General features: G+C 43.8%; 1 protein-coding gene across 1 annotated transcript in view; it reads left to right on the forward strand.

The window, feature by feature from the left end:
* PARP1 (poly(ADP-ribose) polymerase 1) overlaps positions 1–14,682 on the forward strand; it is a 32,289-nt gene that overhangs the window by 7,045 nt on the left and 10,562 nt on the right. Inside the window, exons 5-14 of the mRNA XM_005523286.2 lie at positions 3,783–3,879; positions 5,296–5,412; positions 6,249–6,425; positions 6,855–6,996; positions 8,509–8,649; positions 9,364–9,606; positions 10,572–10,640; positions 11,393–11,525; positions 12,653–12,848; positions 14,121–14,249. Of these exons, the coding sequence (XP_005523343.2) occupies positions 3,783–3,879; positions 5,296–5,412; positions 6,249–6,425; positions 6,855–6,996; positions 8,509–8,649; positions 9,364–9,606; positions 10,572–10,640; positions 11,393–11,525; positions 12,653–12,848; positions 14,121–14,249 (1,444 nt within the window). The remainder of the gene's footprint in view (positions 1–3,782; positions 3,880–5,295; positions 5,413–6,248; positions 6,426–6,854; positions 6,997–8,508; positions 8,650–9,363; positions 9,607–10,571; positions 10,641–11,392; positions 11,526–12,652; positions 12,849–14,120; positions 14,250–14,682) is intronic.

Raw genomic sequence — 14,682 nt, forward strand, 5'->3', positions numbered from 1 at the left:
TGCACTGGTGATGTAGGGTAATGTGAACCAGGAGCTCACGCCAGAAAAGCAGCAGGATGTCTCATCTTTCCTGCTTTCTAAGCACTGCCTGAACAAGCCCCTCAACCGTGAAGGTGCTGGCTAGCTCTTATGCTCCACTACCTTCTGCTCTTTGGGCTGTGCTGGAGCCAAGGGTGGTAAGGGTCAATTGGAAAAATCATTGCCTGTCAAACAAACCAGTTGGGCTGATAGCGTAAATAAACAGCGTGAGTGAAGGGGTGTGGTGTGCTATCTATCTGGTGGCTTTGCTGCCAAGAAAGCAAAGGACTTACAGAGAAGCCAAAGGAAGAACACTCCAGAAACCTGAATGAGATGCATTCGAATAATTCACCTTGTGCGTTTGATGAGATAACAGAAATTAACAACAGAAATTACAGCCTCTTGCAGAAATTACGTTAAAGTGTCTGTGGCAAGTGAGATTCTCAAAATGATCTTTAAAGATATTTCTACTTATGCTGTGTTCAAATTATATCTTGACTCAGAAGTCTGTGCAATTCAGATGTGACACATCCAAATTCAGGTGCTGCTACTGCATGTCCAGCATGTACTCTGAGGAGAATCTCAGACTTTGGGACTGCCCTGTCAGCCCTTTGTGTAAGAGTGGCATTGAGACGTACCTTTTCCAGACAGGAGAGGTGACGTGTGGAGCAGGGCTACCAACAGTAAGTTGGAAAATCCTTTCCTTGTGAAGGCCAAATATGGGAGGATTTACTGCAAGGATCCTGGCTCCTTTCCTCAGCCAGTTCTGGGTGAGACATGCAACCCTCCCTTGGGCTATGGGCTGTCCTGCCTAAGCACCAGCACTTTGCAGACCTGGGAAAGGAGGATCTTGTGTCCTTGCCTGCAGCTTCTGTGTGGAAAGAATGCCTGTATGCTGATGTAGGAAATGCAGTAGCAGCTTGTGAGCTCCTTTTGACAGTATTTCTTTGGTAGTGTGTGTTTTGTCCTCCTGCTCTAAGCTATAGTACTTCCTATATTTTCTGCCTCTCTTGTTTAGATGGAATTGTTGCCCAGGACAGGAGCAAAGTGTCGCTCTGGAGATGTCATGCAGCACTGGATTAGCTGCAGAGGTGACCTGAGGCAAATGCTAAGTGCTCAGGTCACCAACAGTCTGGCAGTGCTTTACAGGGAGGAGGTGAAAAGGGGAGTTCTTATTCCTCCCTGCATGGGCTGCTTGCTTTATCCAGGGTTGCTGTGACTGTCTTCCCACCTTTTTATTGTAGGGAGGAGAAGAGGCAAACATGAAAAATAGAGTAGGTGGTCAGGAAGGGCCAGGCCACAGTTCACTTCTCTCTTCATCTTCTCTGTAGCTGGAATAAATCTTGTGTATCCTCCATGAAGGTGAGAAGTAGTTTGCATAGCCTGGGAAATACCAGTCCCTCCAGGCAAGCTACTGGGCTGTACCTGTCAGAGGTGGAAGGCTGTCCCTTCCCCAGCAGGAGAAAGGATGCACACAGTAGCACCCCACTGCTGTGGGCAACACATGGTTTTGTGGCCTGAGCATGGAAGATCCTTATTGTGTGTCAGTGAGGGTGTAGTTTACAGATTATTCTAAAATGTACTGCTTTGAGAAGACACAAGAATTCAGCTTTGCCATTCCCTTCTCCAGGCTATATGAAATCATTAGTGTTTGCTTTAGCCTTGGGCGCAGAAGAGAAGGTGGTGACCAATAGCTTTATGCCTCCCTGCAGTTGGGAAGATCTCTCCCACCCTGTGTTCTGTTCCAGTGGCTGGAGCAGGTACAGTAATCACCCTGTCTGGGGGAACATCGCTGTCCTCTTGACTGTGAGAAGCTGCCAAAAGTGTGAGTTGCTGCTGGAATTTGGACGCATTCTCTGGGTCACAGGGTCTCTCAGCAGAGTGATCGCCTTCCAGCGGCTGCTGTGCTGGATTTACTCCCTTTGGGGACTAGGAGGCAAGTTACATTGTGGGAGTGAGTGCTGGCTTGCTGGAGGCAGCCTGACTGTCAGCAGGCACTGCGGATACACAGGGCTGGGCACCCCTTCTAAGCACTGACATCATTAAACCCCCAATTTGGGAAGCTGCAGCAGAACACTTTGCAATCGGGCTGGTATGTTTTTCACAGACTCTGTTGTGTACCCCTGACTCTGTTAAAACTTAGGGAAGTCATTGTCTTCTTGGTGGGGCTCAGTGGACTCTGGTCTTGTTCCCTGCAGGAGCTGCAGCCAAGGAGGAGAGAGGACTTGCTTGGCCTGGGGAATTTTGGAGGCACTGTTCTGTGGGTGCTGGAGCCAGTCCTGCCACGCTGGTTGCAGCTTGCCTGATTTAGAACACAGGATGACGTTTTCTCTGGCAGCACAGTGTGGTTGTTTCCCCCCACCATGAGGCAGGAAAATGTACAGCACAGCCCCTGCTCACTGATGGCACATGTCAGGGGCATAGCTGGAAGATGAAATCTTCTGCAAAACCAGTCCCTCAAAAGTGCTCTGAGCTGTTGTTTGGTCAGAAGTGCTAACAGTGGGCTGCTCTGGCCACTGAAAATAAAGTGAGCACTTAGCCCAATTTTAAGGCCAGGAGAGTTACTAGAATGTACAGGTCTCATGCAGGAGTCTCTGGGAGGAGGGTACCTCCTGACATCCTCCTGCAGCAGCTTTATAGCTGTCATACAGAGTTAGTCTTAATGAGAGCAAAGTCCTTGAAAGAGAGCTGTTTAAAATTGTATGTAGGAGAGCAATCAAGAATGTCAACTTCATGACTTAACCCTCAACCACAGCTTACAAAGTCTAGAGAGGCTGTCTTAAAGAGAAACCTGGCTGATGTTTCATAACAGAAAGCATCTCTGTCAAAATGGAGTGTGAGATCCAAGCGTGTTTATGCTCTGCCTCGAGTTGCAGGCCTGTCCTGTCTCAGCTGGGATAGAATTTCCCTTGGCGTCCTCACAAGGAGAACACACACTCCAGGCAGACGAAGGGGATGACATGACTCTGGAAACACAAAACCTTCTTCTGAGGTCCCTTGTCACTCTGGAGTCTGCCAAAATCCCCCAGTTTTCATTTGGCTTTCTTTTTCTAGTCCTTCCTGAGCAGTGTTTTCTGTAACTTCTCCCTTCAGCTCTGAGGCCTAGCAAATAGCAATAAATTTCTACACACACAACTCCCAGCAGTATGTCACAAAACCACTGTGAGCCTGGAAGCATTTTCCAAGCAGAAACTTGCACCTGTTTGATTTCAGAGGCCTGACTTAATTCCAGTCTAAAGAGAAACTAGATGGGAAATATGGAATACCTGGTTTCCCAGTGTGCTAGCTCATTCAAGTTACCACGTTTGCTGTCCTTTATTTCAGTACGGACTGTCTAAGCTGATCAAGTAGTTGATTCAGCTGAAAGACACTGTGGTCTTTTAACCTGCATTGCTACACCTCCCCAGATTTGGAAAGCTGTCCAGTGATTTTTAGGTATGCCTTTGGTATAACTAATAGAGGTGTAGATGAATACGCCTGAGAATGTTGCAGTCTTGCACGTGCTCTTCTGCCAGACCATAGTTACCCTGTGAAAAACCTCTAAGTACCTGACCTGAATGAGGTAGCTTACATTGCAGAGCCGAGTGCACGTCTGTAATCTAGCATTGAGGAATTTGAAAAATGGGTTTGCCTGCCAAAGCCAAGGATATTCAAGCCTCTGCAGTTATTGGCAGTCAGTAATCTGAGCTCTGGCAAGTGCTGGGCAGCCATTTCAATAACTTCCTTTCATGTGTGTGTGGTTCTGTTTTGTTTTTTTCTGTTAGAAAGAGAAAAGGAGAAGAGGTAGATGGAAACGTGACTGCAAAAAAGAAGCAGAAAAAAGAAAAAGAGAAAGAGTCAAAGCAGCAAAAACAGCTGAAGGTGAGTTTTAGCTGCTTGCAACCCAAGAACTGCTTTGCTGGAAGAATGCAGTGTGAGGCATTGACTGAAAAGTGCCTTCACTGCTCCCTCTAAAGAAGGCAGTACCTTGTACACAGACAGAGAGGTGGCAGCACAGATGGTCCTGGCACAGGAGGTGCCCTGTCCCTGAGGCGCTGCTGAAGGCAATTCACCCTGCCCCTTTCTCTCGAAAGACAGGAAGGATGTTCTCTAGGACTTGGGCTTATTGGATTTAAAGAGATTAGGTTAAATGCCTTTTTTCTGAGAGGCTGCTTCTGTGCTCCTTCTTGTATCATCTGGCTGTGGTGGCAGAAGCTTGGAGCCCAAGCACTATTGCAGAAGAGCTTGGAAAATAATAAATAGCTCATCATAAAAATTAAACGGAAATAAAGTGCACAACTAGATTAATGAAAAATCAAATCTTTTTCACTCTCTGGAGAGAGGTGTGCTGTTCTTGGGTACAAATTATGATAGATCACAGCATTCTACCTTTCACTTTTTAGAATGTTGTGGGAAGAATTCCCTGTAGAGCTTCAGGAATTTTTATTTATTAAAAGTTCCCAAGGAAAAAAACTGACGAACTGTCTTTGCTGCAACTGAAGTCTTAATGGAGGCATAGAAAAATGCTGGCTCTGGCTTTGTACAAAAGTTCTATTTTTTGTTGTGTGGCAGCACCATAATTTTCAATAAATATATTTTTAATGTTTTGCTGCTGCAATGCAGATGTTTAGGACAAATGGAGGCACTTTGTGGATCAGGGTTAACTTTGGGTTCACTTTTTTTTTAACAGCATTTCATTAAGCATGGTCACTAACACTGAAAATTATGCCACTTAACCCAGTAAACCACTTCTTCCAGGGCAGACTGCATTTTTGACTGTAGCCAGTGGATAACATTCAGAAACTATCTCAGATACTTTAGGATTCTTCTTTGCTTCCTAATCTTTTTAAGTTCTGTAGAAAGGCCCAAAAGAATATGCATACTCCTCCACACAACTGCAGGTGTCTGATCTAGTAGAAATTTCTCTAATTCTTAGTTGTCTTAAAAAAAGAACAGTGGCAATCAGCATTTCTGATTTTTATGGAAAGCTCAAATGCAGCTGCATCCCCACTGTTCTCAGTGTCAGCTAGGTAAGTGAAATTTGCAAAGGATGTTGAGAACTTTTGAAGGGCACTGACATCTGAAGGATGTGACCTTGTAAAACCTGTGTTTTACGTGTTTGGTAAAATGTGTGACTCTCCCTTTTGGTAAAGTTACTGGCTCTCGGAGCTCTTAATCTCACAATCTCTGTTTAAGATAACATGAGCTTGCTAAAACCTTGTGCACATACTGCAGTTTGAGGAGTGTTCTTAGCTACTTGCAATCAGTTGCTTTCTACCTGCTGGGTTTTGTCAACAGGAGCAGACAGAGCTGATCTGGGGCATCAAAGATGAGCTGAGGAAGGTCTGCTCCACCAATGACCTGAAAGAGCTGCTGATCGCCAACAAGCAGGAGGTCCCCTCAGGGGAGAATGCTGTGAGTTGGTTGTAGTTGCTCTGCATGTGTGGGGGGTCTCGGAACCAGTGAAGCTGACCTGACCCAATATTGCTGCAAGGTCCACAAGTCTGAAGAATGTTCCTAACGTAACGCTTAAGGAAGAAATTTGGTGCAAAGCCCAGTCCTTCTATCCCAGGACTCTGATATTGCTGTTACACTTGCTTGTGAAGGGTGGTGTGGTGGTGAGTGATGCTGAATTCAGCACCTTAGAAGTGGTGTAGTGCCTTTATTCTGCTACGCTCCAAGTGGTCTGTATTTTTTTTTGGTGCTCCTCTTCATGAGCAGGTTAGTTAAGGCACTTCATATTGCCTCCCTCAACTGTTAAATTATGCAAAATGAAGCAAAAATTCCCAGTTTCTTTTCTAGAAACAGTCCATTTTGGTCTATGTAACTTGTGAAAGTCTGCTCTCTTTCAGAGCCACATACTGCTTTAAGTATTTGTATTTATCAGGACTCTTTTTAAGGAGTGTGGGCTGGAGTGTGGGAAGTGTCTAGACTCAAAATGGTCATGGAATACTCTTAGGCAGGAAAACCTGGACTTGTCTGAGCCTACATTCCCACCTACCTACTCATGTGCTCAGATGCAGTAGCTCATCTTTTCCTTGGCTGTTCTGGCACAGCAGACTGGCCAGGTGCTGTGTGGTAGGTGGGTTCTCCTGACCCACAGGATTATAAAAAGGGTTGGATTGGAAGGGACTCTAAACATCATCTCTTTCCAACACCCCTTGGTGTTGTTGTGCAGCCCAGGGTAATGCAGTGTGTGTGCTTCCAGCCTCCTCCTGCCATGACCTGCTCTGTGTTCTTTGCTGCTTTAGATCTTGGACCGAGTAGCAGATGGGATGGCGTTTGGAGCTCTGCTGCCCTGCGAGGAGTGCAAGGGGCAGTTTGTGTTCAAGAGTGATGCTTATTACTGTTCAGGAGATATCACTGCCTGGACTAAGTGTGTTGCTAAAACACAGACTCCCAACAGAAAAGACTGGGTAATCCCAAAGGTGAGAGCATTTACTGCATATTTGATGTTCTGAAGCATGTTTCTGAACTGACTGAACAAGCAACAGTCAGTGCAGGATGCCGGAGAGCAGAGTGTGCTGCAGCGCTGAGCAGCTGTGACAGCGGGCAAGTCCTGTCACAGCCACATCCCTTCAGGAGCAGGCAGCTAATGCATAAATAGATCATATTCTTTCCAGTAACACAAAATTGAAAGAGATGTTGTTGATTTGATTTGAAACTCATAATTTACCCCCTTCCAGCTTTGTGTTCTCAGTCAGTAAAGTGAGGTTTTGTCCACCTTAGTGTGAATGTCTCAAAAATAATTTCCAAGGCATGCAATAAATTCCAGCATCTGGCTAGTGTTCAATTTATCCTTTAAACCTTACAATAATGTTTGTTTGTTTAAAATTGTTTATGCTTCCATCCCACAGGAGTTCCGGGAAATTCCTTACCTGAAGAAATTTAAATGTAAGAAGCAGGACAGGGTATTCCCTCCGGATGCTGCAACTGTGAACTCGGCACCTCCTCCCTCTGCATCTGCTCCTTTGTCAGAGACCGTGTCTGCACCCAGAGGTGAGGGTCTGGCTGGGCATGGGTTGTTCAGGATGATGTTCAGGCTGGCATTCCCAGCAAAACAAACATGCCAACCTGAGCAGTCCCACCAGTCTCCTGCTCTTGAGCAGGCAGAGCTCTCCTGATAAAAAAAGTGTCTCCTGTGCTTCATCTTCCTAGCAAACATAAGCCCTGATATGCTGGGTTGTCTGGGGTCATGGGTTTGAAGTTCTGTTGTTTACTCACAGATTGTGTTGAGTGTTTCTTGATTGTGAGGAAATGATGTGTATGCAGTGAATCAGAAATGTAAATGCTGATGTTGCAACTGGTGTCTCAGGAGAGGCCTGCTTCAAAATGCCGCCTCACTTGGTTTTTTGGGGACCATCCAGGGATGTCCATAATGCCAGATATTCTACATAAATTTAGGTTTTGAGGGCAAGAGGGTTTTTCAGGGGTTTGTTTTGTTTCTAAATTTTCTACTGAGATTTGGCTTTACTGGTCACTGACTCCCCTTGTGCAGAATAGATGTGCTGTCTCCAGCTGGCAAAAGGTTGGATTTAAGAAATTCCCTGTAGCTTGCTGGAATGAATTACATGCTTTGGTGATAAAGCCTGTCAAGAGCTATGTTGATTTCTTTCTTATTCAGCCTTTCTAGTTCTGGCCATAATTTTGGGTGCAGGCCATTGTTGTTATTTGGTTAAAAAGGTGTGAGTAATTCTGCACAGTTAACTTCAGCAAGTTCATGTTATTTTAGCAATGAAGACAAAGTATCAAAGTAATCAATTTGATCAGCAAATTGATTCCAGCCCCAGTGTCCCCTGAAAGTGAACTCAAAAGGTTGACCAGATTTAAAGCCAGGTTGCTTTGTTCACTAACAGCCAAACTAATCTGAGTTGGGCGGAGAAGAGGAAGCACAACCCTCAGCTGGTCAATTAGAGTTGGCAGCATTTACCTTATAGCAGTGCAAATATGCTCTTAGACACTTGCCATGTCCTGGACCAGCCTGAATTGAAATGTTAACACGATGTGATGGAGCCTCAGATGGTTACCAGTTTGCTCCTGACTTCTCATGGCATTTGCATGGTAGAACCTTGTACTGTTGAGTGCAACAGTGTTGCTTGAGAGATAATTCTCTCTGCAGCCCCTCAAAAAGGGAATTTCTCCCATGCTATCCAGGCACCAAAAGAGAAGGAAAGCAAAGCTCAGTCCCTAGTAGCACAGGGGACTGAAGAAGACTGGTTCTTTTTCTTTTTACATAAAAAAAGAAATTAAGAAGAGGGCAAATAAGCCTACATACCATTTCCCTGTCCTTCATCCCTTCTTTTTGTTGGCAGCTGTTGAGCTTCATTGCCTTTCCTCTGGGAAGGGGAACTCTGTCCTGCTAGCTTAGCACAGGTCAGACCTGCTTGGCCTCATCTCCCTGCCAGCTGAGCTGATTGTACAGAGAGGGAGGGGGGATGCTGTCACTTTGTGCTTGCTGTTTGTCCAGGGAACTCTGTGCCTGTGGCTGACGTGTCATTTCCAAACCTTTAGACAAACCACTGACCAACATGAAGATCCTGGTTGTTGGGAAGCTGTCAAAGAACAAGGAGGAGGTGAAAGGCATTGTGGAGGACCTGGGAGGAAAGATGACGACAACAGCTAACAAAGCCACCCTGTGCATCAGCACCCAGAGTGAGCAGCCATGCTGTGCTTACTGGTAGCAGTGGTAACAGAGCTGAGCAGATTACAGAGGACACTTGTCCTCAGCTGTCTGGGGATCAGTGTTTGGATTAGGGGGAGTGTTTTGTGTGCACACATGGCCTGAGTGTGCTTGTAAAAGTAGACAGATGTGTGCTGTTTGATTTTTGCTCACACAGCAGTTTAACCCAGCAGGCTGTGCCTTAATGCTCTCATGGGTCAATGGCAGCTGGGGCTTGCGTGCAGATCATGGTGGTGTGCAAGCCACCTTTGCTGGGATGAGGGGTGCCGAGGGCTGTGTCCATGCTTGCCTTGGAGAATCCTTAGAGCTGACTGTGGGTGAGTGAGGGCACTTGTTTGCTCTACTGGCAGCTTAGGGTCTGCTCTTGCTCTGCATTGGAGTTGTGCAAACTGACTGCTGAGGTGGGATATTTGCTCCCATCCATCATAAAGTCCAGCTCCAGCTGAGATCTGGGGAAGGGAAAACTGGACCAGCCAGGTAGAACAGGAGTGTTCCTGCTCTAGCCCAAGCTGCACCTTTGAACCAAGGAGGAACTTGGCTCTCCAAAGAACATGGTGAATGCAAAATGTAGTGGAATTGTGTTTTCACAAAGTGTCACAGAGCCCTGAATCATGGCCAGAAGGAGAGGCTGTGGTCTAAAACCTCACAGATGCATTTTTTCTCTCCTTCCTGTCCTGCCTCTGCAGAGGATGTGGAGAAAATGAGCAAGAAGATGGAAGAAGTGAAGGAGGCCAAAGTCCGTGTGGTCTCAGAGGCATTTCTTCAGGATGTGAAATCTTCCAGCAAGGACTTCCAGGATCTGGTGTCTCTCCATGCTCTTTCACCTTGGGGTGCAGAGGTGAAAATGGAGCACGAGGAAATGGCTGTGGATGGGAAGATCAGCAAGCCCCCAAGTACAAAGAGCGCTGGGAAGGTCAAAGAAGAACAAGGTGAGGAACAAAGCGGTTGTTTATCCACAGGCCTGTACAGTACTGTGCATGCACAAAGCAGACCTGGGCATGGTCTGTCCTTACCCTTTCCTTGAATTTTCTGCCTTTTTCTTCTCATGATAAGTTTATATAATGGACTTCAGGGCAAAACTAGCTTTAAGTAAACATGGAACTGTCTCCTGAACTGGCTCTTGTTTCCCTTACTTCAGTCTTCCTGGGCTCCCTGCCACCAGTTCAGTCTCTTCCTCATAAAACATGAGCTTCTCTGCTAGCTTGGGTTAGTGTTGCTGCCCCAAGGAGGTCCTGGGACACCAAAATGATGACACTACTCAGGGAGTATTGGCAAGTGAGAAAATACTGAGGTCCACAGCACTAAGTCTCTGTGCTACTTGATTTAAGGCATAATATTTTTATAACAGGAGGAAAAATATTGGTGGCATTACTCACCAATGCCATAGAGAGTTTGCATTATTAGCCCTGGATGATGAACAAAACCATCACATTTGCGCACTTCTCTTCAGAACCTGTTCTCTGTGTCCTCCAAGCGGAGCTTTCAGTCATACAGTTCAGTGTGTTATTGCCAGACTGTCTCACCACAGTCGCATCCCATGGGAATCCAAACACTCCCCATGCCCTGTGAGGTTTTTCAATCCCACTTTAACATTTGTGGTTGTGTTTATCTGCAGTGCAGGTAAAAAATTAGATGGTCAACCTCTTGGGGCCAGGAGAAAAGAAATAAATAGATAAAATCTGGGGAAATGTAGTTTCTCATTTACTTGGTGGGTTGGGGGCTGTGATTTGGCTGCTAGAGCTAGGTTAAAAAAAGTCACTGAAGTCGGTGTGCTCATATACTAGGAATCTGATTGACCTTAGGGTGATAATTATGCAAATTGAGACTTTTAAGGTTTATTCAAGTCAAACTGTGTTGCTCACGTAAGAAAAAAATTAACTGTCTTTCACTGCAGGACCTAGCAAATCTGAAAAGAAAATGAAGTTAACAGTGAAGGGTGGAGCAGCAGTAGACCCTGATTCTGGTGAGTGATAACAGTGCCTGTGCCTGCACCACCCACAGTCTTCAGGATGCATGATTGTTTGCAAAAGGGTTTTTCTGTGAAAGGATGAGGGTTCCATGAATTTTTATTGAGGAGCATGAATTTTTAAACCTTTAACATTGCTATCAAAGGAAGTGTATTGATTGATATCCAAGGCTGGATATTCCAGGATTTTCTAGAGCAGCTTTCTTCAGAAGGACCACTTAAACTAAGGCATACATCTTGTTCAGCTTCAGGATCTCCTGTCAGTGAAGTGAGTAAAGGCCCAGCCAGCAGAGGACACAAGTTTGGCATAAGCATCTTCTGACACTGCTCTCCAAACCTGTGGTGCATGGATATTCTGACAATTTGTACCGTATCCAAGGCCAGCCTTTGTTTTTCAGTCCATTTGCTAGTGTGACACCTGCAGAGCTGCATCTCTCCTGAGGATTCTTTCAGCTGCTCACACAGTATTAGATCCTAGATTTTAGATCATCCTCTATCAAAGGTTACAATTTTTTTTCCTATAGTTAGGATTGCTATTCACTAAAAATAAATATTCACTAAAGGTATGTGGTCACAATTCATTAAAAGAAAACATGTTCCAAGTAGTTTTGAATGAGCTGTGTGGTCACTCTTTTTGCAGTATTTTTCTTAAATCACACTGCTGCATGAAACATTTGGATGAGTGCAAATGCAGAAAGGAGAGCTAAAACAGTAACCTCCTCTGTGTTCTAATTTTTTCTTCTCTGCAGGTTTGGAGGATTCTGCTCATGTTTTTGAAAAAGGTGGGAAAATTTTCAGTGCAACCCTGGGACTAGTAGATATTGTGAAAGGAACAAATTCCTATTATAAACTGCAGCTGCTAGAGGATGACAGAGAGAACAGGTGAGTTTAGTTTTCCCTTTAAATACTTTTGTTCACTTTTTTCTAATAAGTACTGGATTTTTGACACTCCAAAAGCCAAGTGTGAGTAAAATGTCTTTGGGAAGATAATGGATGGTATAGTTACTTAAAAAAAACACTACCACACAAATGAAGAAAGCCAAACCAAAACCAAACTAACTCCTCCAAGCCTACCATACAAGCCACCCATGGAGAAATCTCTGCTCTGCATGAAGACATTCTTTGTGGGTGTTGACAAAACGTAAAGTGGGTTTTCTTTCCCCATATTCTCTAACATAGTTTTTTTCTTCTAATCGCAGAGCTGTAACCTTGGGAAACAAAACCAGGTTCTGGCTGTTCTACCACAGTGTTAGCCTGAATTGTGTGCCCTTGAAGCATAACAAAATGCATTAAATGGTCAGGAGCTGATTGTGTGTTTAGCTTTCCAGTCTCACTGGCTGCATGGCAGAGCTGTGCAGTGGTTGCATTGCTGATTAGATGAAGAGACTGAGAAGGTTCTTTAAAATAAAACTGTCCCTGTCAAACACAGAAGTCCAGGGTAGCAGCAACTGTGGTTCAGCTCCAGATTTATTGCACTTCACCGTGCTTTTAATAAGCTTTTGTTACTGTCTCATTTGTGTGAGGTTGTATCAAGTGTGGGATTCAGTAAGTGAAAGGATTTCAGTGCCTGCATTTCATTCCTGACGTATGAAGGGTTGATTGATTGTATCCCCATAAATACTGCAGGAGCTCACCCAAGGTGCTGCCAGTAGTACAAAAAAATTCTTGATTTACTTCTGGTTTCTCTAAAATACTGAACTCTGGGGCCTGAGGCTTTAAGATGCTTTGTCTTTGTTTTTCAAATATATGACGTATAGTATGAAGATTTGTATTTACAAAACATTAATATAATTTACAAAACATTATGACTGAAGAGATGTTAGCCTCTCTTTTCCTACTGTGTACTCATTTATTCTGGGCATTTTTCAGGCCAGTTCTTGGACATATGGTGATTCCTCTGTTGATTTCCTACAGTCACCAATGAGAGAGTGTGTTCCATAAAATTAATGGCATGCAGATAGCACTGGAATAGCTGATGCCTGTTCTTTTCTCCCATTCCGTTTCTCCAGATACTGGGTGTTCCGATCCTGGGGCCGTGTAGGCACTGTAATTGGCAGTAACAAGCTGGAGCAGATGCCATCAAAAGAAGATGCCATTGAACACTTCCTGAATTTGTATGAAGAGAAAACTGGCAATTCTTGGCATTCAAAGAACTTCACTAAATATCCAAAAAAATTCTACCCACTGGAAATAGATTATGGACAGGTAACCCTTAAATGCCTGTGTCCCAGGTGGAGCATTGCTGAGATTTCCTGCTGTCACTGTTTTTTTCTGTGCTTGCTCTTGAATCACTTGCACTTAACAAACTAGGGGAATTAAAATGCAACTGTTGCATCTTCCCTCTGCTACAGGGGAAAGCTGTAGATCAAGGAGTACCGTTCATTAAAATAGATGTGTTGGGAAACTACAGTTTTCTGTTATCAAGTCTGATGTCCCTTCAGTGCTTGTTCCTATTTACTCTGTAACTTTAAGGATATTATTTTGAACTTAATCCAGCAGTCAGTTCACATACATCGTGTTGAAAACTCTATCTTTTAAAATTTAAAATAGATGCTTCTCATCTGTCTGCTGCCTCCAAAATCCTCCCAAATGCTGTAACAGCTTCAGTGCAGTATTCAACTTAGTGCACGTACCGAGCAGGCTGAGAAAGAAATTATTCACTGCCAGTAAGATTTGGCTATTTAGACAGATAAGCTAAATAAGAATTCCTTCTTTCCAGGGGTTTATGTGTTTATTTAAGGGCATACCTGTCACCTGAACTATTTTCAGACTAAATAGTTGAATACTGCTAATAGCTATAAAGTTGCCAGAGCACATATTTTCAAGACTTTGTTTTTCTGTGGCTAAATTAATGGATGTTATCTTTCAGTGCAAAGCACTCAAAGCTTGGCTTTAATTCTGGAAATTTGAATATTGCAGTGGCAAAGTGTCTGTCTCAGTATAATGTGTTACTCAAAGCACCTGGCTGATGATTTATTCGTGTAATGCTCTCTCCATGAAGGCATTAAGATGGTATTATGGCTAATTGATGATTCCTGTGTACATCTATGGCAGTTTTTATTACAAAAACTTGGTGAAACTAGTTATTACATATGTTTTGTCATAAAAGCAGATAAGTAAACAGTTGTTTTTTCATATGAAAGTCTCTATGCAGCAGAAAGCTTGCAGAAAAAGTAATTAATACCTGCTTGAGGTGAAGCAGCAATTCAAAGAGAGCTCCTATTCCCTTAATTCTACTTTCTGCTTATTTTTTATAGTGCCATCTCTTGAAATAATATCTGCCAAATTACTGAATAGGTGATTTTTTAAGCCTATTTTGTTCCAGATTGTCAGAGCAATGTCCCACGCTCCCCATGAACTTCAGGCTAGTCATAGTATGCACACACTAAATTGGTTTTGAGTTGTTGCCATGGCAGCCAGCCTGTTACTTTTATCCTTTGTGATTTTGCTAATTCTGATACTATTTTTACCTTCCAGGATGAAGAAGCTGTCAGGAAACTGACAGTAGGTGCCGGGACAAAATCAAAACTTGCTAAGCCAATCCAAGATCTTATTAAGATGATCTTTGATGTGGAGAGCATGAAGAAAGCAATGGTGGAATTTGAGGTGACTACACACATTAGTATTTCTCCCTTCTGACCTTCCATTGTGCTTACACAAACAGAAGCAAGTTCTGGGCAATCCCAAGTGCTTCATACTTCCCAAAAGCCAAGTGTGAGTTTTAGATCTGTCTTAAAACAAAGGCAAGAGTCTGACTGGAATTTGCCAAGCCCTGGAAGTAGTAACTTAGTTATGATACATGCAGTTCTTTGAAGACAGATGCATTTTTTGTCTATCAATGTCTTCAATTTAACAAGCGTATGAGAGAATCGTCTGCCAGTCTTGGGAGCAGTAATCATTGTGTGGTTTTGTTTGTTTGTGGGTTTTTTCCAATCACACCTGCATAGTGACTGCTGTTTGCTGAATGCTATTAAAGTATTAACACAGATAACCGATGTGCTGGTCATATGACACTGTGAACTCTTTTTTTCTAAGCAGG

The sequence above is a fragment of the Pseudopodoces humilis genome, chromosome 3 (assembly GCF_049639895.1).
Source record: "Pseudopodoces humilis isolate 2021_Gansu_Grassland_sample_001 chromosome 3, ASM4963989v1, whole genome shotgun sequence".
Classification (NCBI taxonomy): Eukaryota; Metazoa; Chordata; class Aves; order Passeriformes; family Paridae; genus Pseudopodoces; species Pseudopodoces humilis.